Source organism: Parasteatoda tepidariorum, chromosome 11, assembly GCF_982258835.1.
Source record: "Parasteatoda tepidariorum strain Cologne lab strain chromosome 11, Ptep-v5.0, whole genome shotgun sequence".
Taxonomy (NCBI): domain Eukaryota; kingdom Metazoa; phylum Arthropoda; class Arachnida; order Araneae; family Theridiidae; genus Parasteatoda; species Parasteatoda tepidariorum.
Genome location: NC_141765.1, coordinates 32,523,962 through 32,548,751, shown reverse-complemented (window position 1 = coordinate 32,548,751; position 24,790 = coordinate 32,523,962). Strand labels below are relative to the sequence as shown.

The 24,790-nt window shown below is 26.2% G+C and overlaps 1 protein-coding gene across 4 annotated transcripts in view; it reads left to right on the top strand.

Moving 5' to 3' along the window:
- Window positions 1-7,879, top strand: part of LOC107436982 (hemocyte protein-glutamine gamma-glutamyltransferase) — a 59,182-nt gene extending 51,303 nt beyond the window's left edge. For all 4 annotated transcript variants that reach the window (XM_016048832.5, XM_016048834.5, XM_016048835.5 and 1 more), the window contains exons 12-15: window positions 2,690-2,977; window positions 4,011-4,171; window positions 6,339-6,475; window positions 7,582-7,879. In XM_016048832.5, the coding sequence (XP_015904318.2) occupies window positions 2,690-2,977; window positions 4,011-4,171; window positions 6,339-6,475; window positions 7,582-7,723 (728 nt within the window). In that variant the 3' untranslated portion in view covers window positions 7,724-7,879. The remainder of the gene's footprint in view (window positions 1-2,689; window positions 2,978-4,010; window positions 4,172-6,338; window positions 6,476-7,581) is intronic.
- Window positions 7,880-24,790: the final 16,911 nt, after the last annotated feature.

Here is a 24,790-nt window from a genome sequence, read left to right as displayed (position 1 = left end):
TTTAAAAAATTCTAAATTTTTTTTTTATCGATATTAAAATTATTTGTCCGTTTTAAAGCCCAAATAATTCTTTATGGCAAGATGGTATGCAGCGTATTTCGTAAAGACCATCCTTAATATGTATATTAAGAATCCCAACCAAAATGAAAACAAATAAGAATGCGCAAAATAATCGAGGAGGAAAAAACAAAAATGCTTTCAAAATATGACACATCACGGTACAGGAAAGCGGGAATATTAAATAAAAAGACAGGTTTGATTGCTGGCGGAAACAGAGATATAGGAAGACGAGGGAATAATAACCTCCTTTCAACCTCCAATGTAGTCTATTTTGATGTTTATTACATCTGCCGTCTTCTACTGTAATCGGTCAGATTTCGAAGGCGTTTTTGTTTTTTCTTCGAATAAATATTAATTGATAACCCTAATGTATACACCTTTTTGATTTCATTTTAGATAAGGATTCTGAAAAAATACATATTAAATGCAGTCTTTACGGAACACCATGTAGATAGTTTAAAATTACGGCTCTGCTTCGAGTTTAACGCTGTTGAACTAAAATTTTTCTTTATTTTCCTTAAAAAAAAATAAGCTACAAAAACCACCCTTAGGTCCACTTTTGTTAACAGCCATTTTTATTCATTATAAATTGTATTCAAACTAATCTTAAAAAGAGTGTCTTGAGATTTTTGTTAAATCAAAATATTTTATGAATTTGTGCTTCATGAATTTCGAATAGTTATTCTTAGAATGGCTATTTTAGAAAAAACTAGCCATTCTAAGAATAACTATTCGAAACTATTTCAATTTTAGTTTCAGTGCATCTTATCAAGCTTATCAATTTAGTATCTTAAAGGAAACAGCATTTCAATATTGAATTTCAATATTCAATATTCGTTTTTACTATAACTAAAATACAATAATTAATCAAAAGATATTGAAAATTAAAAAATGAATGAGATATTTTCGAAATTAAATTTAATTTCGAAGCTTAAACCCACCTGCCAAGAACATAAATCAATATTTTTTTAATTTATTTAATCTCCAAACAAAAAAATTATTTTAATGTATGAGAGAAATGCTCATCGAAATTTTATCTTAAAATCTTTATAATAAATGAATAAATAAGTTGTTGTTGCTTCTAATGTCACTTGAAAATTAAACAGCTAGCTTGGTGAAACTAAGCGAATTTAAGCAGAGGGAGCCTTTCTTGTTTATCAGTGGCGCCATCCATGGCCAAGAATACGTCTTCGCCACAAACGCGCCTTACAGCCCGTTTTAAAGGATGGACCCATTGACACATTCATTCAATTATCCACATATCCTAATTTTGAGCTGATCCAGAGAGCGATCGATCTCCAATTCATTACCCCCAGAGGTGTTGATTTGTTTTGGGAACTTAGAGGACTTTGTGACCCGACAGATTTAACATGCACCAATCACCATTTACTACACGGAGAGTCTTCGGCCGGTGGAGATCGGACTCACGTTGGACTTGGGCCCAGCTCCCTATCAACCAGGCTATCCGGCCAATCACAATTCATTGGACGTATCGAAGATCAATATATTAGAATCGAGACTTAATCCTGGAGGGGATTGAATGTACAGTTTAATAACACAAAAGCCGGGTGCAGCTATGTTGCACCAAGCGCCAGGTAAAAACTTATTTAAAGTAGCAAGATCAGTGTTAAAAATTTGTCTGACGTAAGAGAAGAAAAAGTTACCACAAACAAAAGGAAATATTAGTAATGGGGAACCTTGGTGTTTTGAAGCGTATAACTATTTAGATGAAAAGGGTACGCCTGGCAAAACATCACTACTAGAAAACAGACTAATTCCCTAAGAAAGACTCCCGCTACCCCTCGTTGTAGACCGGGAGCTGGTAACGGTTGATCTAGTTGTAAGGTGGGTTTTAGGTCGCAACTGAAGATTGAACTCCAGTCTTTCAAAATGACGGTTAATTTCCTTTAACCATTGAGCTATCGCGGCTCGATTTAAATATAATTTTGAAAAAATTATAATATTGGGAGTATTATATCATAAATGTCCTTATTAAAGTAATGTTTTTGGAGCAATTTCTCAAACATCTGCATTTTGCTGAAAAGCCATAGATAAATACACGAAGAAAAAAAATTTCTCTTTCTCTCTCTCTGACTATATAGACACTTTCAGTGTCTTACTTTTTTTAAAAATAATTTCTCAAGAAATACTTATAGAAATATTTTATTTAATTTAATTTAAGGCTCGTGTAAATGGGGTTTAAGGCAAATAAATTAGTTTTTTTTTTAATAAAATGTTATATGTATGTTATTTTTTTTATAATATATTTAAGCTAGGTTTATGGAATTTTGTACAATTATTACATATAATACTTGAAGTTATCAATGTAAGTTACAAATTTATTGCTATATTTTCTGACATAGGATGTTCAAAATTAATGTTTTCATTCGTAATTTATAACCGGCCTCTCAAACTTCTGAAAGCTTTAAACTTTAAGTATGAGAAATCGCATACCATGAAAAAAATTTAAATCACAAAATAATCCTCTACTAAGTATTTGAGAAATTTTTTAAAAAATGTCAAAAACTGTACGAGTCTCTTCCACTATTGTGTACATACCATTAAAAGCTTTAAAATTCAGCTATTAAATAAAGTCATTATTGATTTAATTTGTGGATTTTTATTACAGGCTCTGTCGAAGAACGTATGGCTGTGTTGAATGCAGCTAGACGGGGAGGTTTAACTCATATTTATGACATGCCTCCTCCAGGAAAAGAAGATGTTAAATTCATTTTAAAAGATATCGATAAAGTTATGATCGGGCGACCCTTTCATGTTGTGGTGGAGGTAGAAAATAATAGTGATGAGAAAAGAACAGTGACATCTGTTCTCTCTGCTAGTACTGTTCATTATACTGGAATAACAGCTAGAAAAGTGAAAAGGGCCAGAGGAACATTCACGCTAAAACCACGACAAAGTAAGTTCATTTTTTTTTATAAGATTGATATTGCTTATTTACACAGGGTGTTCAAAAAAAGTATAGATACGGTTAAATATTTCAGATTTACGCCTCTGGGTGTCACCCCAGTCTCAGAGGGAGGGGAAGGCGTCCAGTTTGGTGTCATTAGATAGACCATACACGACTTTTGTTACTTTTTCAATCTCTGATGTATTTTTCACCATTTAAGCAATTAATTTTCACCATTTAATATTTCTCCATTTTAAGCAATATGCACCCCACTTCTATTTTCAGATTACAGTGTCATCATTGAACCAAAGTGCTATAACCTATAGGTCGAAATGGGGTACTTATAAATCTGCAATAAAAATGGCGTTCCTATTTTAGATTTTAAAGTTAACCCAACCCCACCCACCTATATTATTTTAGAACATGTCCTTACACTTTTTTCCACATTTCCTTTAGTACTATTTTTTTTTTTAATTCCATATTTTGAAGCCAAATTTTGTTTTTTATGCGCAATAAGTGTTAGTGCAAAAATATGTTAACATGAATTAAATATATAAAAATTTCATTTAGATGAAATGAAAATAAAGCATATTTTCATTCAATTTAATGCAGTCCTTATACTTTTTTCACTTGCTGTAGATTTCACAATAAAATTAAAATTATAGAATCACTTTATTTATCGTATAAAATGGTATATCGACAGTCGTATTAATACCTATTCTCAAGGGTAATTAAGAACAACTAGATTATTACTTCAGCTCATTTGTTCCAAAATTCAAATTTCATATTACTTAAAGAAATTTTTTTATTTTTTATTTTCTCTACATCATCTCAATATCATCAATCTTTTTCTCTACATTTAAGATATTTATGCTAAATATTCGTTTGTAATACTCCATTTCTAGGTGTATATTACCTTATTTACTTACTATTAATCATAATTATAGTTTATATAGAACATAACGCAAAATGTAAATACGTCAGATATTTCTGTTTCGGCTTTTAATATAAAATGAACTAATTTTGTTTTTAAACTTTCCAGAAGAAGAACTTGGTATTGAAGTAACTGTAGACGAGTACTTAGACAAACTTGTGGATTATGCATTCTTAAAAATTTATGCAATATCTACAGTAAAAGAAACACAACAGACTTGGGCAGATGAAGATGACTTTCAAGTTGAAAAACCAACATTACGAATAGAGGTATGACATTACCAATCCTCAATTTCTTTTATGCAGAAGTGAAAAAAATCTACATTTTGTTAATATTGGCTATTATGTAGTAATAAGACACACATTGGTATATACTCATAACGGTTATCACATTTATACTATAATAAAGATCAGCAAAGTGCATGGCAATTCAGCTCAAGGGACTATTTAAACTTATCGAGTTTGGATCCCTTAATTGCAAAAATAATCTGCTTTATCCCCATTTTTTTTTATCTTACAAAAAATGATTTAAACGAATGGCAATGCAAATTGTAGAATTGTTTTAAACTAAAATCACAGAAGCAAAATTTTTTTTTTAAATCATCAAAATCATCCAAAGAAATTTTTAAAAAAAATGAAAGTATGAAGCTCCAAAAAAAAATTAAATTGTTGCGGGCTTAAATTACAACAACGCAATTATATCATTTCAAATTAAACTACAGTCAGTATAAATAGCTTTATAATTGCTTTATTTTATAATTGTTTCATTCGATTTTACAATTGTTTGAAAAGTGATAGATTTGTATTTTTAATAATTTTTTTTAATTCGAAATTGGTTGGTTGTGGTTTTGATTAGAAAAAAAATATCTATTGCCTAACGCAAATTAGTATAAATATCATTAATTCCCATTAACATTTGGGGAACGGAACAAAGAAAAAAAAACAATTTACTAAAGAATTCTGTTTTTTTCTTCAGATATGCCCATTCGAAATAAATAATATTTGCTTTGTTTAGTATGGATGGTGTTTTCAATATAAATGTAAACAACACCAATCTCCAGCTCGTGACCTGCTTTACTTCCGGTAAGAAAATATTCAGCTACTTGCTACAATTTATTCTGCGAGGCGATATTTTCAAACAGATAATTTTGTTTGTAATAAAAGAAATAAGTTTTATAATTTTTGAGTTCAAATCTGGTATATTTCACAAGATATTTATGATATTAAGTAGTTCTGGTGAGTTAGAAGTGAAAATTTGTTTTAGTTATTTATAGATGTATTGTTGAGAAATGGTGACATGGTTGCTAGATTTAGAAAGAAATCGGTTTTTTGCCAGTCCAGATTTGACCTCTTTAACTTGTTTATTACTGTTTGTTCTTTTTGCAAGCCGTGCACCATCATACGTGATTGTTAGCATAGTGTTCAAGCAGCGAGATTAAGTTCATTTTGCAAATTGTCATTTAGGTTTAAATTTCGAAGTTGGTATATTGTTGACAAGGTAAGTAGTGTTTTATATTCCTTTTTTCAGATGACGATTCTTCGGTCTTGAAATGACAGGTCTTCAAATTAGGATTCTTATAAAAATAATAAATCAAGTAACAAATACACGTATACAAGAAATACTACTCAAGAGAGTCTCAAAACACAATAATCACATTGTGAGCCAAATGGCTTCAAAATACGCCGGAAACAGTAATCCGGAAGTGCACCCAAGTGTAGAAAACACCATCCATACATTTAGTATACGGCTACAACTGTTTAATATATTGTGGACTCCGTACAATTGTTAATTCTTCTTATCTCCATGTTAACGTAATTAGCTCACGGTCTCTTTCTTAAAAATAGAAAAAAGTAGTAGCATAAGTGCTTTATTATTTGGATTTATTTTGCAGAAGCATTATAGTTCTATTTACCACAATATATTCATAATGTGAATACTTATATCTTGATCTGAAGCTTAAGTACAATGCATGTTTACTAATAAAGTGGTCGGTAACAAAAAGTATATAAACTTAGTATGAAAAAAAAAACATGTACTGCCACTTTCTTCATATATAAACCACTTTTACTTGCTGAGAATTAATGGATTGTACTTTAAGAGTAAACTAGTACAATCAACGAAAGGGGATAACGACAGTGATTAACATAGCTACACCACCTGTTCAATGCTCGGCCCAGCGTTCTGTTTATCTAATTATTACTAGAAGTCTGAGAGAAGTCCACGAATGAGGATCAAAATATATATATATATATTTTTATTAAAAATAAGTATGTGGAAACGCATGTATTGAACTTCTCTTAATTCATTACTAAAAGTAATATAAAAGCCATTTTTGTAGATTCAGAGGAGTTTATAATAATATATTTTGTTTTTGAGTAACCTTTCATCGATATAAAATTTATCCAATTTAAATATTTATTCTTTGCCATTTCAAAGGTTGAAGGAACCCCCAAAGTTCACAGACGATTTAGAATCAGAATTTCATTCACAAATCCTCTCAAACGAAGACTTGAAGACTGTGCTCTTACTCTTGAAGGACCAGGTTTAGCAGCACCCTTTCGAATTATGATTCCGTAAGTATTTTTTCCCCTTGAAAACACTTAACTTGCATTTTATAGTTGTTTGGTTGGTGAAGAGTGCCTTCTAACAGACCCCGATGTGTGTTATTAAAACTTTTCAAAAACTAAAGACACCTACCTTTTTCAAAGACCTTATGCAGTGTGGAGTTCATTGAAAAACTTATGTTTACCGAAATAATCCCACGACACTAGACAGCGGCAAATGCGTTCATTTCCCTTAGCACTCTATAAGAGGTTTTGCGTTACCATTGCACTGCGAGCAGTGGATGTTATAAAATAGATATTTCATCACTAATCCTCCAATTCAATGATTCATTGTTTATTATTTTAGCCACTGAATGGCGATGTTTAATTATGTAATGTATAACTTTTAATAAGTTTCACTTTACTATCATCCATCTTGTTAAATGCCCTAGCTCAACCACTTATATTGACTAATTATGTTTATTTAATAATAAACTCGCATTTTAAAAGGCAATCCGAACTTTTTACTGAATTAATAATGCCTCAATTTATTGAGTAAGTCACACAAGATATTCCAGCACTAATAAAGAATATAAAGTGAGGAGAACAAGAGTGACCACGCACAAGACAAAGGTAAGCAATATTTATCTCTGCTACCTTTAATTCACTTAAGTGCGTGATTACTAACAGTGGACATCCTGAACAGATTTTTTAGTCAAGCCAAGGGTACTTTTTTCAAGAATTTTATGCAGTGTACAGTGCCATCTGCTGGTAACTTTTGTAACTATACTCCAAATTTCCGGATAAAATTTTTTTGTTTTCACAACACACACCGTTTGTTTCATTTCTCCGTAGTCTTTTGTTTCAGAAATTTTTAATTTTAAAAACAGGTCGGCCTTTGTTGGACTCCCTGTATATTCGTACCCATAAAATAGAGAGCTCTATACTCTGAAGAACAAGTTTGGCAGGAAATAAGAATATAAATTTCAATATAACTCATCACTATATTGAATTTAGAGCTTTCAGATTTTATAAAAAGATTCATTTTTTCAGAAAGTATATTCCAAACAAATGTCATACTAATCATAATATTAAGAAATGTTACTTTCATATTAATTTTTCAATTCTTGTTACAGGGATGTTGAAGCAGAGAGAAACATGTCTCACGAGGAAACATTGATCCCCATAAAACCAGGGCCCAGAAAAATTACCGTCATTTTCTCCTCACGTCAACTGATAGAAGTCGTTGGTTCTAAGCAAGTGATCGTTCAAGACTAATATTTTAAAAAAAATGTGGCCTAAAAATACAAATAATTTGCTATATGCCCTTTAATATGATTTTCTCAAGCCATCAAAAGAGTTTAATTATCAAAATTATTAATATATTAAAAATGATTTTGTAATAATTTAATTAAATAGTGAAACACTTCAAAATGTGCTAATTTTTTTCTAAATCTTGCATTCATCATTGTTCTGTCAAGACCAATAGAATGAACAAATAGTAGATATAATTAAATTAAACATTTCACATAAATTAATTCTCCACTTAAACAGTTTTGTCACACCAGAAAATACTGTTTCTTTTTTATTTGATGCATAATTATTCCCTGTAGGCATTCATAAAGTGTTTATACGTTTTATTTATAAATTTATCAGATGTTTTGCTAGGCAAAATTTCATAATTTAAACTGCCATTGAATATTATGACACTGTGCAGCTCTAATGTGACGTAGATGAAGAACCTACCTAAATATCATGAAACTAAGAAAAAATATTAAGAAACAAGTACTTTGAAGGTGTTACCAATTTATTAGCAAAATAAAATTAAGTTCTCACCCTTCATATTTTTCTATAAAAATTTATACTAAAAGAAAATATTAACCTAACTTTGAATTTTCTTTTTTTCTCCTCCAATTAACTGAATGATTTTGTTCATTGATCAAAAATATTTTTTCCTATAACTTTTAAATTGACTAATTAATCACTTCACATAAGAAATCACAAGGAAAAGAAGAACCATAACTTCTCATAAATTTTGATAATGATTAAACAAAATTTTGGAGAGACAACTTATATGAGTATACAAATCCATTACTAATTTACATATATTTTTGAAAAAGTACCATTTGCACACGGTTCTACAATAATTATTGATAAAACCTAGGTACTAAAACATAAAATCAGTTGATGATCTTTTTATATCAGGTGCAGAAAGTATTATTTTAGTTAAAGAATGTTTCTTTTAGAAAAGAGCAAAGAAATTTTAATTAGGGGATAATATAAAATCCAATCATAAAAAGGTTGATTTCAACTGTAAAAAAAAAAAACGAATTTTTGAAGTTGAATCCATTTCTTAACATATTGACTGTTGAATCTCAAAAAACTACAATTAAGAACCATGATATCAAACAGAATGCCTAGAATTGTCTCTCATCAATAAGTCTCATGAATGCAATCAATTTCATGAATGCAATGGAATTGGTTATTAGCAAGTCTAATATCACGACTTAATTTCACTGAAACAATTAAGCAATGAACTGAAACAATTTAACAAAAGTTAGATTTTGACAGAATAGTGACCTTCAAGCATAATTTTTTAAACACAATTTCTTATATCTTTTTAAAAAGATAGGTCTAAGAGATTACAAGAGGAAACTATGTAAAATTGCATGTTTGTGTGTTAAATTCGATGTTAAAATAAATTTCTAAGGTTAACATATTTGAAGGAAAGAGTAACAGTGAACAATACAAAACAGTGTAACATGCAGCACACCAATTTAACTTCTATTAGTCAATAACACATTTTTCATTTTCAACTTCATTTTTTCATTCCTTGTCTCATATCTCAAAAACTATTCAATTTATTTCAATTTTGTTTTAAGATTGAAGATACCTACAGTATATTTCTTAATTTTGTTTATCTAATAATAAGTTACCTCTAACCTTCAGTGATTAAGAATTTTTTCATTTATGATTATTAAGAACTTTTTCTAAACTTCATTAGTTAAATTTTTATGCGAAAGAAGAAAAAATATTTTACTTAAAAATTTTAAATAATAGATATTTAAAAAAAAAAACTTTCAAAAAATAATTTAAACATAATAATTTAAATAAAAATAATTTAAACATCTCATTAAAACAAATTAGAAATCAGATAGTAGTTTGATATCAATGGGATGAGGATGAAATATATATCTAATTATTTGAAAATGTGATTGAAGTTTGAAGATTTGTGTAAACTGCATGTTACCACATTTCTAATCTAGTCACTGTAACTTTTTCAAATAGGGTTGTATCGATTTTAACCATAGGGATTTTAAGAAGTGATTTTAACCAATACCACTAAAATGAACTATTTAATTTTTAAAAAAACTAACTAAATACATTTCATTAGCACATATTAAACTAAGTTAACATTTGTCAAATATGTCATAACCTAACACAGGTAACACCAAAAACGTAATACCAAGTAAAGAAATGCCATAGCATGACACCAAGATACAGCAAAATCGTTTAAGTTATTTTATACACTAACTCTTTTATATAATTTGAGTTGACTTTAAGAAACGATAACAAGTAAGAAGTTTTGCTGATATCATTCAACTTGTAAACAATTTCATAATTTAGTTTGGATTATTCCAAGTTTAGAAAATAATCTTTCTGTTGATGAAGGTCTGCATAACAGCTTATGAGATGTAATTTGAATTCATGTTTTATGGGTTTTACTGCAACTGGTTTATATTTTACAGTTGCATGGTCCATTTTTAACATTCTTATGGTACATACATATTTTAATAATTAGCCTCATAAACTAATTAATTTATTGTTTAAACTATATTCTTATGTTTAAAACTAATAAGTTACTTTTTTGTGTGAAAAATTGATTAATAAAATTAAAACCATTTGAGATCATCTTTAACCAATATGACCATTTTTGGACATTAGAAATCACTTTAGAATGATTAAAACCACTTTTATCTAGGACCCTAGTCAAATTGTTTTGCCCGGTCAAATATTAGAGCCCTGTCCCCAAACTCACTGTAAAGTTTTTAAAAATGCATAAAATAAGATTTTGATGCTCTAAAAGATTACAATGTTTTTCTCTTACGAAAAGTAAATTTTAAGCCATTCATTCAATTTCTTGGTTAGTGAGATATCATACACACTGATATCAAAATTATAAAATTCAAAAATAAAATACAATTAAGTTTAAAAACACGGAAAACTTAAAATAAAAAACTAACATGCGAAAAGTGTGATTTCTTACATCAACTGGTAAAAATCATTTTTATGCAGAAGATTTTTAATGAAAAACAAAAAGTCAAGGATGTCTCACTACGCTCAAGATCAAGAAATATGGAGGTCAAATAAAATAATTTTTTTTTTAATATATTGGAAATGAGTGTAATGAATGAAATTTAGTAAAATTACATAGAAATAATTTAATCATAGTGATTCATAAAGTAAAAGAGATTATCACCATTTATTAAATTTTTAAAATTTACTACATCCATAATATACAAAATGAAACAAAACATTCACATAATGATTCTGGTTACAACTACTACACAACACATTTTAAAGTTATACCATTATTTTTTTTATTTGTTTTTGTAAACACCTTAGTAAACAGTTAAATTTCAACAAAAATTACTATTCTATAATGCTTAGATGTGAAAACAGACTAGAATACAGCTAAGATATATATACACATATAAAAACTCATTTAAAAATAATAAGTACACTCCTACGGTATTTTTCAAAATTACCACAGTTGTACCGCATTGTTGAAATTAAATATATTTTTGCAGCATACTATTCATCTTTCATGTTAAAAAAGAATCATGAATGAAATCATGAAGAATCATGAATGAAAATTGATTTCAGTCAATTTTCAAATCCTAATAAAGCTGAAATTAAAATTGATTATGAGGAATTTAAATGAATTAAATAAATTTTTAAAGATTAAAATAACATACAAATACACACAAAACCTAAAATAAATAAATTTTAAAAGTCAATGTAAGTTTTATCTAACATTAAAAATATAAACATCAGTTATAAAACTGCAACATGCAAATAGTACTTCATATAGTAAACATTTAAACACAAACATAAAATAAACATTTTAATTTTACTCATCATGAATAGCACAAAAAATACTATGATATAATATATGAGCAGTCACATGGACATATTAAAAATGTACAAATCTACTAGCTTTCTTTTCAAATGTCAGAATTTTAACACTAGTATGCTGCATTATGAGCATCCACCTTAAATGAGGTTTCCTACTAATTGGTCCATATTATAAATTATGAGCCCTTTGTTATAATGTTCACAAAACAAATAAATAAGTACGTGACCAACAATTCCTATTAGCAATACATACTATGCATATAATTAGGCTAATAATTTTAAATGTATTCTTGACATTGATGAGAAAATAATGTGTATTAACATGATGAAATGACAAAATGTAACTTTAAAACTCTCCTATTTCAAAATTAAGTAAAAATGAGTGCAAAATTAAACTATGCAATTAATGTATATAAAAATTAATAATTTACTATGTCTTGAAGATAGTAGTTAAATTATTAAAATATTCATATAAGGCTCTTTGACATATTATTGTGAGTTGTGAGCAATATCATGCATTTTAAAATTAAACACTAAAATTCATAATTTATTTTATAACAATATCTTTAGAATAAACAAGTAAATTATTTTGAGATTAAGCAAAATATTTAATAAATTTAATTCATCTACTTAAATAACTAATTTATAGAACTAAATTTACAAAAGAATGTTGAAAAAGAGAATGATTAAATAGTCAAAGAAAGGTACAGTTTAAAAAAAAATAGCAGAGGCACTTTAAGAAATACTTTAGCTGTGAAACTCTGCTTTTCTAAAAGACAGGTACTTGAGTTCAATGAGTTGGTAATCCCATAAAAATGGCAGATTTATTTACATTCTAATGCATAAATATCTGAAAAATTTCTTTCAAGGAAAACCATACAGATTTTTTTTTTAAGTGATATTGTGACTATTGGAGAATCAACTGCAGTTGAAATTCAGGAGAAGAAAAAACAAATAAATAATAAAAAGTTACATTTAGAGAGGAATTCAAGTACTACACTTTGAAATGACAATAAATTAATAATATAGGAGTGATTAAAAAAAGAATAATACCTAATTCTGTTTGAAATTATAATATTACAAATTCAGGAAGTTTTAAACTAACCTAAAAGTTCTTGTTTTTTATAACTAAGCAATAAAAAAAATAAAAGACCCACATTAAACAAATTTTTTAAGTCAGATTTTATGCAATATATAACCAATTTTCGCTTCATTTTTTAAATTAATAGCTTTTGGGGAAATTTAAAAGCTACAATATAATCAAAACTCAAGACAAAAATAGCTTTAAGATAGCATTTCATTAATTTATTAATCATTCTTTAACTAGTTAGATAAAAATATCCATATTTATGCAGTCAAAAATATTTTCTAATACTATAAGAATAGGGAGAATGTATATAAACAAACATTAATAAAGAAAACACCATTTAAAGCAATTCCATTTAAAGAACTCATTAAATATAAGAAAATGAGGTAGTGTAAATTTTTAAATGCTAGTTAGTAATCAATAACATAGTTATTTCAGCAGATATTGGGATGGAAAAAATCAAAAATACTTGCCAAAATTATTCATAAGTAAAAAAGTTATAAAATAATCCTAATTACAATACAAAGCAAATTCTAGGGGGGAAAAACACTATAAAAAGAAAATGAAGTCATTAAAATTTTAAACTATAAAATAATTGGTAAAACAACGCATAGAATATTACACAATTGGTAATATACACAAAACAAGAAATGAAAGTAATAATTTATATAATCAAAAGATAAAAAGAAAAGTATAAACTTGTAATTTTTCTTAAAGCAATTTCTCCAGCATTTTGATTCTTGTTTACAAATGGTTAAAAAATTAATCTCTAACAATTAAAAAAAAAAAAAAAAAGATGTTAACATAAATTTTTGGGATATCATGAATATAAAGAGAAAATATTAATAAAATATAATCTTTCTTTAACTAACATGAGCTAACTGAATGAGCTTATTAAAAAAAATTCTCAGCTATTTACTTATCCACAATTACAAGTTATATTCTGAATACATATAGACATTATTGAATAAGAAACTTTAGTTGACAACTTTTGTTTTATCTATTTAATTTAGTTGACAACAATTGCGTCAAAACATATTTTGAAAAATTAGAAAGAGTGGTATTGTGATTAAGAAAAAAAATAATAGATTAACCATGAAGAATATTTTTACTTCAAGTTATCAGCAATATTGATATAATTCTAAAGAACCTGGCAAACATAATGTACATTTTCTTTCATAACTTTTACCAAAAAAATAATTATTAATGCAATAAAAATACACTTTCTTGACAATCAACTTTACAAGGAAAAATTACTTAATGTTATATACTCCAATTTACGTTATTAGTATAATAGTTTGAACCAAATAATATACCACCATAAAAATCTTGATTTTTCTTCTATTTTAAGAGCATATACAATTAATAGCTTTTTTTTTTAAAAAATGCTGAAATTTAATGATGATTATTGTGAAGTTGCTTTGTTCTGTTCAAACATGTTTATTTTTTTCTCATTAATTACATTGCTTTCAGTTTTAAAAAAAAAAATTCAAAAATTGCATCATGATATTCCTAAACTAAATCAAACAAAAATGCTTATTTGTATTTAAAAAAAGTCTTAAGGCATATTTTTTCTATAATCTATATCTTCCTTGTGACTTAAGTTTGTAACAAAATATTAAAATCCATTTATTTGAGTTATTCAGCACCTCAATCCTTCAATATTCCTGAAAGATGGAAACATTGAACAATGTTCATAGAACATTATGCGAGATTTATAAAAACAATTCTTTTATTATATACTCTGTCACTTACGGACGGCCTGTCTGCAATTCATTTATGTTCAATACTTGATGAATTATAAGATAAAAAAATTTCTTTCTATTTACATTGGATTACCACTTAATTAATCCAGTACTGATTCAATTTTATAGTTCATAATATTTGCATTAGTATTTTCGATAAAAACCATAACTTAAAACATCAGCTATTATTATAACTTTCTTGACCTACCTATGCAAGTTTTCCAAATATGAATGGTGAAATAAAATTGATAATTACAACTTATATTCTTAAGATAAAAGTAATTAAATATAGAATTTTAAAATATAACTTTTGATTTAAATATTTGTAATACATTATACTTGATTAAATTTAATAAAATTTCCATGCCAACTAGAATTATCACACATCAGTTCATTGTGCGGCTTAGATAATTTTTCGTAAAATGATGCAGACCAAGAGATTGGAAAAATCAGATACATTTGCAACAGTAACAAGCAAACCTTTCTGGTAGCCCTTTAACAAAGTACATATGGAGAGAGGGAAATTTTTTCTAGGTTTAATGTTAAACAAGTATATTCTACCAAGAGAGCAATAAACCAAAATTGTAGAAAAACAACTAAAAAAGCAAAAGGAGAGGGAACCAGTTCTGGATAGAATGAGAGAAATTCAGTGATCAGTACACCTTAACTTTATATTTGAAACTTGCGTTTTTTCTTTCTTTATAATCAAGTATTTAATACTAGACATTCCTACATTTTATTTATCTTTTGCCAATTTAATATTCATTAAACAATGAGATTAAGGTTATTTATTAGAGTTATATTTCTAAGGCAAATAAAAAACCTCCAGCTTGAGTCCCTTAAACTAGAAGTAAAACTTTTAATTATATAATCTATACACTATCTTTCTGAAAATAATTTACTGAAATTAAAAAGTAAATAATTTAGATTATTTCATAGATTAATTTTTTGAAAAACTTACAGTTCTCAGTATTTGTTCCTCAACCTACAGACCGATTTCCCTCTGTTGTGACAAGCATTTGGTCGGGGTTTTCTTACAGACATTTAGTTATAGGGTTATGAGCTAATAATGCAAAACTAAAAAATAAACTAAGGTAAGAAATCTCTCTTTATCATACTCAATATCTTTTTTATCTATACTTGTATTATTGTATATATTTTAAAAAAATGCCTCAATTTGAATATTTTCCACAAATAATCACACTTTTGAGAAAATTTATGAAAATGTAGAAATCAGTCAGAAACTTTAAAATCTGTCACCCTCAAAATTTCTGCATTAAGACCATAAAGACTACCTTTTCAGCAATATTTGCTATTAACAATTTGAATTAAGATAACTTAAAATATATATTACATTGATCATTTATAGTCATTTCATTGCAATTTAACAAAAAATAAGTCAAAGTTTTTTTTTTCTTCCTTAAGTAGATATGGGGGAATTGATAACTTGGATGAACAATATTACTATATAATTACAACTATCAAGTAATTATAGTTAAAAAAATACAGTTTTACACAAAATGTTTAAAAAACAGCAGAAACCAGGAATTAAAATACATAGATTTGAACGATAAAATTAAATAATAAACATTTTAAAATGAAAGAATTCAGGTACAGAGTATGACTACTTTTAAATGCTTGATAAATTGAACTTTGCGTTGCAAAGGCAAAAATGTATAATAAAAGTTATTATTGAATGCTTACTCATGCATGCATAATTGTAAATGTATGTGAAATAAATTACTCACAATAATGAACATATGATAAAGATTAGTAAATTTAGTAAAATATTTACTAAAATAAAAGTTCATTAATAATTTAGTTCAAAAGGATAAAAGTAAAGGCAAAATCTTTTTAAACAAAAAAAAAAAAACTTCTTTTAAAAAAAATTTCAAAAATTGTGAACATTCATCAGAAATTATTTTCACTATTTGATTAGTATGCTTTAAATAAATTGGATTTTATATGTGCCCATTTTAAGCATATACCTTATTATTTGAATCAATGAGGACAGGTCAATTATAATTAATTTCTTATGTAGATTGATTTCAGATTCATCAATTGTGCTAAAGTTTTTATCTGACATATAGTTAAGCTTGATAGTTATTAAAATATATACATAATAAAATTTTAAAGTGGTCAAAATAATATGTTAATTTCGAATTCTCTTTCCTTGAACTTTTCACACACTCTTAAAAATTCTGATCTTTTTCATTGAATTTTATAGCATGTAACATATGAAGAATATGCAAATAAAATTTTAAACCAAATAGATAATAATTTTAAACATCATACAGCTTAGAAATTTATCATACCATAACAAAGCAATTATCCTGAATATGTAGAAGCAATTCAGACTGCTTTGGTAGGGGATTGCTCAAAACTATGTTTTTATAATCTATAATTAGAAGGCCAAAGAATTTCTAAACCGGTCTTCAGGAAAAATTTTATTATGTGTACAAATTATTTTTTAGAAAGAAAATAATTCAACTTCTTGCATTGACATATTAAGAGGAAAAATTCATATTATGGATACTTCTCCAATTATAATTTTTGAAACAGTGACTGCCACTAATAAAAATCACTGGTTTAATAAAAAGTAGCTGCTTTTCAAAATCAAATTTGCAAGAACAGAATCATTGCAATATGAAAACATATTAAAACCATCCTTTAATAAAATAATTATCACCATCTTATACAATCAAGCTGTTAGAGACCATATGCTTTAAAAATAAAAACTTTTTGTTTCTGTTAAAAGTATTAGGATTATCTTTTTCATGTTTTAAAAGATGTGTAGCATATAGATAACAAATTCCAGCCCACAACCTGAATATGAAAGAAACAATGCTAGAGGCGTTTATTACTCATTTTGATGAAATTAAAGGGTAAGAGTAAAAAAAGAAAGAAGAAGGGAGAAGGAGTACAAAAGAGTCCAAATAAAAACTGCTTATGAATATTATTGAATGCTCATCATCATTCAATGTCAGTCATAATCACTGACTAGTTAACCCTCACAGTTAAAGAAGAATAGCTTGAATGTCTTACACATTCAATAAGATAAACCTTATCTGTGTGTTGTATTATTTATTTTAACAAAGAATGGGTCAGAATATGTAGGAAGAGTTTCAAGCAAAACAATTTTGTGGTCATATTAAATTGTGATTCAACCATGAATAAAGATCGAGATTGCATTTTTATAATAATTTTAAATCCAATTTGTTAACTAGCAAGCATGCCTAAATTGCAAGATTAGAGTGTCAAGGATAAATTTGAAATGCAAATTTATGTTTGACACTCAATATCATATTGATGATAAGAACAACTTTTACAAATTCTCCATTAATTTTTACTTTAAAATTCTGTAAATCAAACAATAATACACTAATAACCTTCCAGTAAATTTTTAAAAAATGAAGCTCATGTTCAATCAAAATGCCAATTGTAAATTAAAATATAAATTAATTTAGTTTCTATTGTATTTTCAAAGTTTAACTTTGATATTTTTTTTGTAAGTAGATATGCCAGTTTATAAAATCAGTCTCTTCATAAAATCAAACATCCTCAGAACAAATGTGATTTTAATAAGCAGCAGACACTGTATCATGACAAGCATCTATACAAAATTCATTACAAACATCCCTAAGGCAAACATAATTAAATAAGGAAAAGAACTTGCATTTCAAAAGTTCTTTTTAACTTTTACAAGTTGAACCTCAAATTTTTTTTCAAACAATTTAAAATACACTTTTTGTAAGTATGGCTATTAAACAAGTTAAGTGTTTATGAGTAATATAATCAAAACTAAGAAAGAGAATTTTTAAGAGAAAGGAGTACAGAAAAAAATGCGAATACAAGGCTTCTTCATAGCTTTGAAGTAATTTCATTATAGAGTAAATTCTTTTTGCATGATTGTAGGGAATTTCAATATCTAAACAATTTCAAGACTTCAATATCACAAGTGCTCTATATATAGGTATTGCAATGTTCAGTCGTAACACATATTTTACTTCAGATATCAAATGAAATTATTAATGTGGAATCTTTCAGAATTAACTAATTTCTTTTAATACTAATTGGTAAGTTTTGAATTGAGATATTGTGTTGCTAGATTCCCATTCAAATCTGAATAAATAGGAAGAGCTTTTGCTACCTCTGAAACAATTGGGAAGAAAAATAATTATTTGTTGTAACATTATAAGACAATAAGCTTTAAATCCATATTTTTTCTTCTGCATCAGCTACATTTGATAATTAATAATTTTGACTTAAAAAAAGAAAATTTAAAAATATACTGTAGTATAAATTAGAAGAAAGCAGCACCCAAAAATTAGATAAGTATTGAGAAACTAACAATCAAGATTCAGATATTAATATAATTCAATAACCATCATTTCTATCTTATTTTTATTTTATACCCATTATACTTTGTAATTAGAGCGTCCATTTTTAAGCGAATATCCTTCTCAAAGGGACAATGTTCTGGTCCCGAGTGCATCTGTTACAGCATACGTAAGTACATATACCTTTTACATAAAAAAAATCAAGATTGGAAGTTTAATTTTATGGAATTTTTAAGATATCAATTTTCAAAAAACTAAATTATTTTTTAAGAAAATATTTTTTAACCGATGAAAAATTTTCAATATTGATACAAAATAAAAAACTTAAATTAATACCAGTTGATACTGGTACGCAGTTTAAAAACGCAGAATGATACATAGTTTGGTACACAAACGGATAATTTGCACCATACACAAAACAATTTTCCCAACAGGGACACGAAAGGCTCTTGTGGTTTACCATTCTTTGTTTCCTTCCATGGCTCATTAAAACTAATTTATTTTAATACAATCTAACTTATGGTATTTATATTTTTGTTATAAGAATTTTAGATAATTCAATTTCTTTAGCATTCCCTTTTGAGTTAAAATAAAGACTTTTCTATAATCAATTTTACACATTATTTTAAACTCTATAATTACAACCACAGGCAACTAATTTCAATTTAAAAGAAAAATTACTATAATTTTTACTGTCACATTTTACAAATTTCAACTCTGTACATGGAGAATTTGCTTCTTAAATTTTACTGAAATATGAGTCATGATACAATTAATTATTGATATGAAATTGAAAAGTTTAAATATTATGCAAAGTATATAGTTTAAGTTAATCAGAGTTAAGGCTGTACAAAAATAAGAAAAATAGCAAGTAAAATTCATTGAAAAAATTGCTAAAAATTACAGAAAAAATTACTTTAAACTTTTACTTTGAAATATAATGAAAGAAAGAATAAGAATTGAAATATAATTTACTTTGAAATATAAGGAAAATAGCAAGCAAAGGAAAAAAATACTGAATCCACAGAAAATTCTTCACAATTATATAGAAAAACTTAGTGCTAATAAAAATAAAGCAATTTCTAATCGATAAGTTTAATAATAGATTTAAAGTTATAAAAAAGTCCAATTAGCTATGTTTCTTTGCATTATGAGAATAGAGCAATTTATCAGATTGTGAAACTTGACACATCTTTTTTTCTACATAATAACTCTTTAAACTTATTTATTTTCAACCAGAATTATAAATCAATGAATGGAAGGATATATATTTATTAAGAGATGTTAAATTGAGTTATGATTTTTAAGCATTACAATTATCAAGGCTTGAACTAAGATTTACAGATTCCGATAATTATTGCTGTAAGGATTATTTTTTGTTCATCGACATGGACGCAAAGTCATGAATGGAATTCATAGTTACATATTAATAAATAAAATTTACAGCAAATTTAACTATATATGATTTTTTAAATAGAAGAGCAACTGATTGCACTTATTAATTTCATAAATTTATGTTGTACTTATTTGGCTACAAAAAATACTTTAATTTTTTCCCTTTTCCTGATGAATAGGTAGATCTCTGCTGAACGCCCCTGACCAAATTACTCATTTTAATTTAGGGTTGAGGTTAAAAATTATTTTAATTTGAGTGACAAACAGATTTTATGTAAAATGTAACTATAACACAACATAAAACATATATAATGATATACAACACATAAATTTTAAATAAATTTTTAATTTCAGTTATATTTTTTACTATGAAAACATATGCTTAATATATGCAAGGAAATAGAAAAATATATAAAAGCATAGACAGCAACCACGCCAAATGACGTTAAAGGTATGCAAGTTATGTGCAACATTTACCAAAATATAAAACAAATAAATTTTGCTTGCTATTAGCATTTTCAAAGACAAGAGGAACAGCTCAAAATTTAATATAAAGACCCTGTCTTAGTATAGTGATTCATAGATATGGCAATTTATACCAGTAATAAACTTATTTAAAAAAACTGGTTCAATGCTTATGCGCAATTTTGCCTGTTATTAACAAAAATAATATTGCAATTTTTTTATAATCTTCTTAACAAAAATAATATTGCAATTTCTTTAAAATCATCCTTACTAAAAAGTGCAATCAGTCTGACATTTTCATTTAAATCTATGAAAAATGCCGTTGTTGCTAAATCTTATTTTAAGCCCTAAAAATCACTAATTTCTTAAATGTTTAGATGCAGCATATATACATAATATAGTATAAGAAACGCAAAAATATATAAAATAAATTGTTGGTTAATGAAACAAAACACATTAAACAAAACCAAAATATTATTAAAAACAATTAAACATACATATTTTCACAAATACTTATTTTTGTACACATTTTACCCGTTAAGATAATTAGATGCAGTTTCTTTCATAAAACACTATATGATTAAATAAGCTGTACAAAACAAATAAAAGTGGTATTAGAAAAATAGAATGAAATAAATATTTTAAGTTTGAAATGCAAAAAATGCATGTTCAAATACAATCAATCTAATGTCCATAATACAGCAATAGATATTTATCTTCCATTTACATGGAATATTTAATCATAGGAATTATACAGTAAAAAAATTGCTAAGTGACATAACAGTATCAAAAAGTTTACAGTTACAGATGAATTTTATAGTAAATTAAAATTAATTTTTTATACTAACTCAACATTATAGTAACATAAAATATTACACGTACATTAATAATGACAATTTTAAACTGCAGCAACATGATTAAAAGTTAGTTTGTTTTTTTAAATATTGAATTGAAATACAAGCCACCTGATTTGATACACAAACCCATTTAATTATTTCTTAAAATTTCCAAACTTTACCATAAGATGAATTGCACAGACATTATGGGTAAGCAAAAATCTTTTTTAAAACTTAATAGAGAATTCAAACTCATAAAAGATTAAGTGACTTGCTATATTCAAAGTATTACACTCTAAGCATAACCATTAATAACTAATGTTTCCATACCTGAAACTTCAATCCAATTCATTGTGATTTAAATTAACTGGAAATCATGAAGAATAGCATAAAATAGGCCAAATAATACAATGTGTCATTGAATTGATATGATTTATGCAGTTAAATGAGTATGACTTGAAAAGAAATAAAAGTTGTAGGAAATTACAGACAGCACATTTTAAATAGAAAAAAACATTTCATTCAGTTGTAAAATACAAAACAAAATATTTTCAATCATGTCAAACCTTCAAATCAAATTATTTTTAACCAGAAGCTTCTCAAATATGATGAGCACTTCATATACATTTGAAAATAAAAAAAATACCCAAAAATTAACTCATCACATGTCAAATTTGGATCGCAGAATAGACAAATGAATTCTTCAGCCTTTTTTGTTCTTTTTATCTAACAATAAATTTGATAATATTTTCGAAAAGTAGTTATACACACAAACAAAAAGTGTCATATTATTTTGCATATTACTAATAATGGGACAAAAAAGATGTTAACTTTTAGTTAATAAAAAAATCCTAACTAAAACTAGAACTACAGTGAAAAAAAAGCTGGATTTGAATATATAACTTAAACATTTTTATACAGGTTATAAAAAATAATAATTCATAGTTAATTTAATAATAAATAATAACTAGATATTATAGCTTAAAATGAAAATAAAAGATGGTGAATTATAAATACCTTTGAAATATCAAAAATAGCTCATTAATCCGCAAAATTTAAAACATATCTTAAATCAAGATAAGAATTTTTATCAAATTTATTTTAAAGAAAAGCTTCTTAAAGCGTGAATAGAGCATGACTGTTTGAATATAAATGTACTTTTACATCAACATTAGTTCTTCTAGCTATCAAAGAATTGAATTAAGAAAGACAATAAGTTTATTTGATGAAAGTTTAAGTGATTTATGGGTAGCATATATTAAATAACAAAAATGGTTTCATACAGTTATCAAGTATTACAAAATATCAAGCATTTTAAAACAAATAAAGTTTTTTATTCAAATTGATTTTAGTTGGAAACTTAAAAATAAAGAACAGCATTGGATTGTTTAGGCAAAATAAAATTTATCTTTAAATTAAGGTTAAATTTTCAAGCTAATGAAAGATTTTAATCAAAAAATCAATTCAATTTCATATCACTTTACATTATTTACTGTTCAATAAATTGAATAATATTTATAAAAAAAATTAGTTGCACAGTAACAAAATGAATCATATTATTATTAATCATATTGGCAAATTTCTGAAAAGATGTCTGAATTTCTAAATAATTGGGATAAAGAACCATAACTAAAATTATATATAAGAAAATGTACTGTAACTTAAAAAATGTGGTGGACATGACTTGGTCATATTAAGTTTAACAATAAATAATAATTAAATAAAATTAATGGATTAGAATCACTCTATCCCTGTAAAAAAATAACAAAAGAGGGAAAATTGGACAAAACAAAAAATGAAAAAAAAAACTTTTCCTAAGAAACTATCTATTTGAGTGAAATTACAATTTATATTTTGAATGATAAATTGGTGCTTAAGGTTAAAAAAAATTATAATAATAAAAAATAATGAAAATATTTAAATTTGGGAAGCTAAGGAAAAAAATATATGTATGCAAGTACATGGTTTTATTCACCTGGTTGTACAAAAGAATATAAACCAAAATGCATAAGAAAAGAAACATTCGACTAAACAATTTTATTTTTAATATAATATTAGCATAATATCCTTGAATGCTTTGATGAACATATGTAAATATTCATAAATAAATTTGAAAGTTATTTATTTTGTATAATAATAAATAATGTTAATTGATGAAACATGGATGTCAACTTTTCTTGCTCTTGGTGAGAGACTTTTTCAAAGTGGAAAAATTTATATATTAACATTTCATGCTTAGTTTTAAATACTTTTGACCACCATAACCTATAATTCATATAAAAATCATGCATGATTTTAATTCTTACAAAACTAAAAAAGTTTAGCTAAACTCATTTATTATTTCACCAAGTTTAAATATTGCAAAGAGCTAGAACTACTGGATTGACAACTGTGATAAAATTTGAAAGAAATTTTAAGGGGAAAAAAATCACACAAAAAATTTTAATCTCATTTATCTCTATTGGCTTTATTATACATCTTTTTTTACAGTTTAGCAAATTTTGCTTTGTTTAAAGTCATTTCACACACTTCATAAGATAAAAGAATGTTATATATATAATTAAGCAAATAGCACCACTGATATAGCAAAAAACTGTCCTTTTTTGGTTTTATCCAACTTTCCTCTACTTTTTCAAAATACAATAGCTTTCATCATTTATAGTTCTTTTGCCTTTATAGGTCATATTAATATTTAATTTCACTTTAACACAAATATATTTGATCTGTAAGTTGAATACATGGTCACATATTTTATATTTCTATGTTATGGTTTAGCACAGGTACAAGTTATCTCCATTTCCTCTCAAACATATTTTATTTTAGGTCAAGTGCAGGGTCACTTCTTTTACATTAATTTTTCATTTTAGCATGGTTGCAAGTCATCCCAATTCAATGTAATACAAAATATATTTCATACATGGTCACATTTTTTTACATTTAAACCTCATTCTTAGATGGTTCCAAATAATCATCATTCATGTTATCATAAATATATTTAGTTTATAAGTCACATGCATGGTAATATAAGTTTGATTTTGTCCTTTTTCTCTCATTGAATAGCTTCCTTTAAGCAAACATACCAAATTTTTAATTTTCATTTGCACCTTGCTAATAGTAGTAAATAAAAAAATGAAATACCTGATAAATGTCATTAAAACTATATAAAACAAGTTTTTAAATCAACATTCTTTCCTTTTACTAAATTTTTTTATAATTCTTTAAATGATTTTTTTTTCTGGAAAAAAAAATAGCAGTTTTGGCTTACAATATAATATATTATGTTTATTTGCATTTAAAAGTAAATTTTATAACCTAATTTTGACACACATTTAAACACA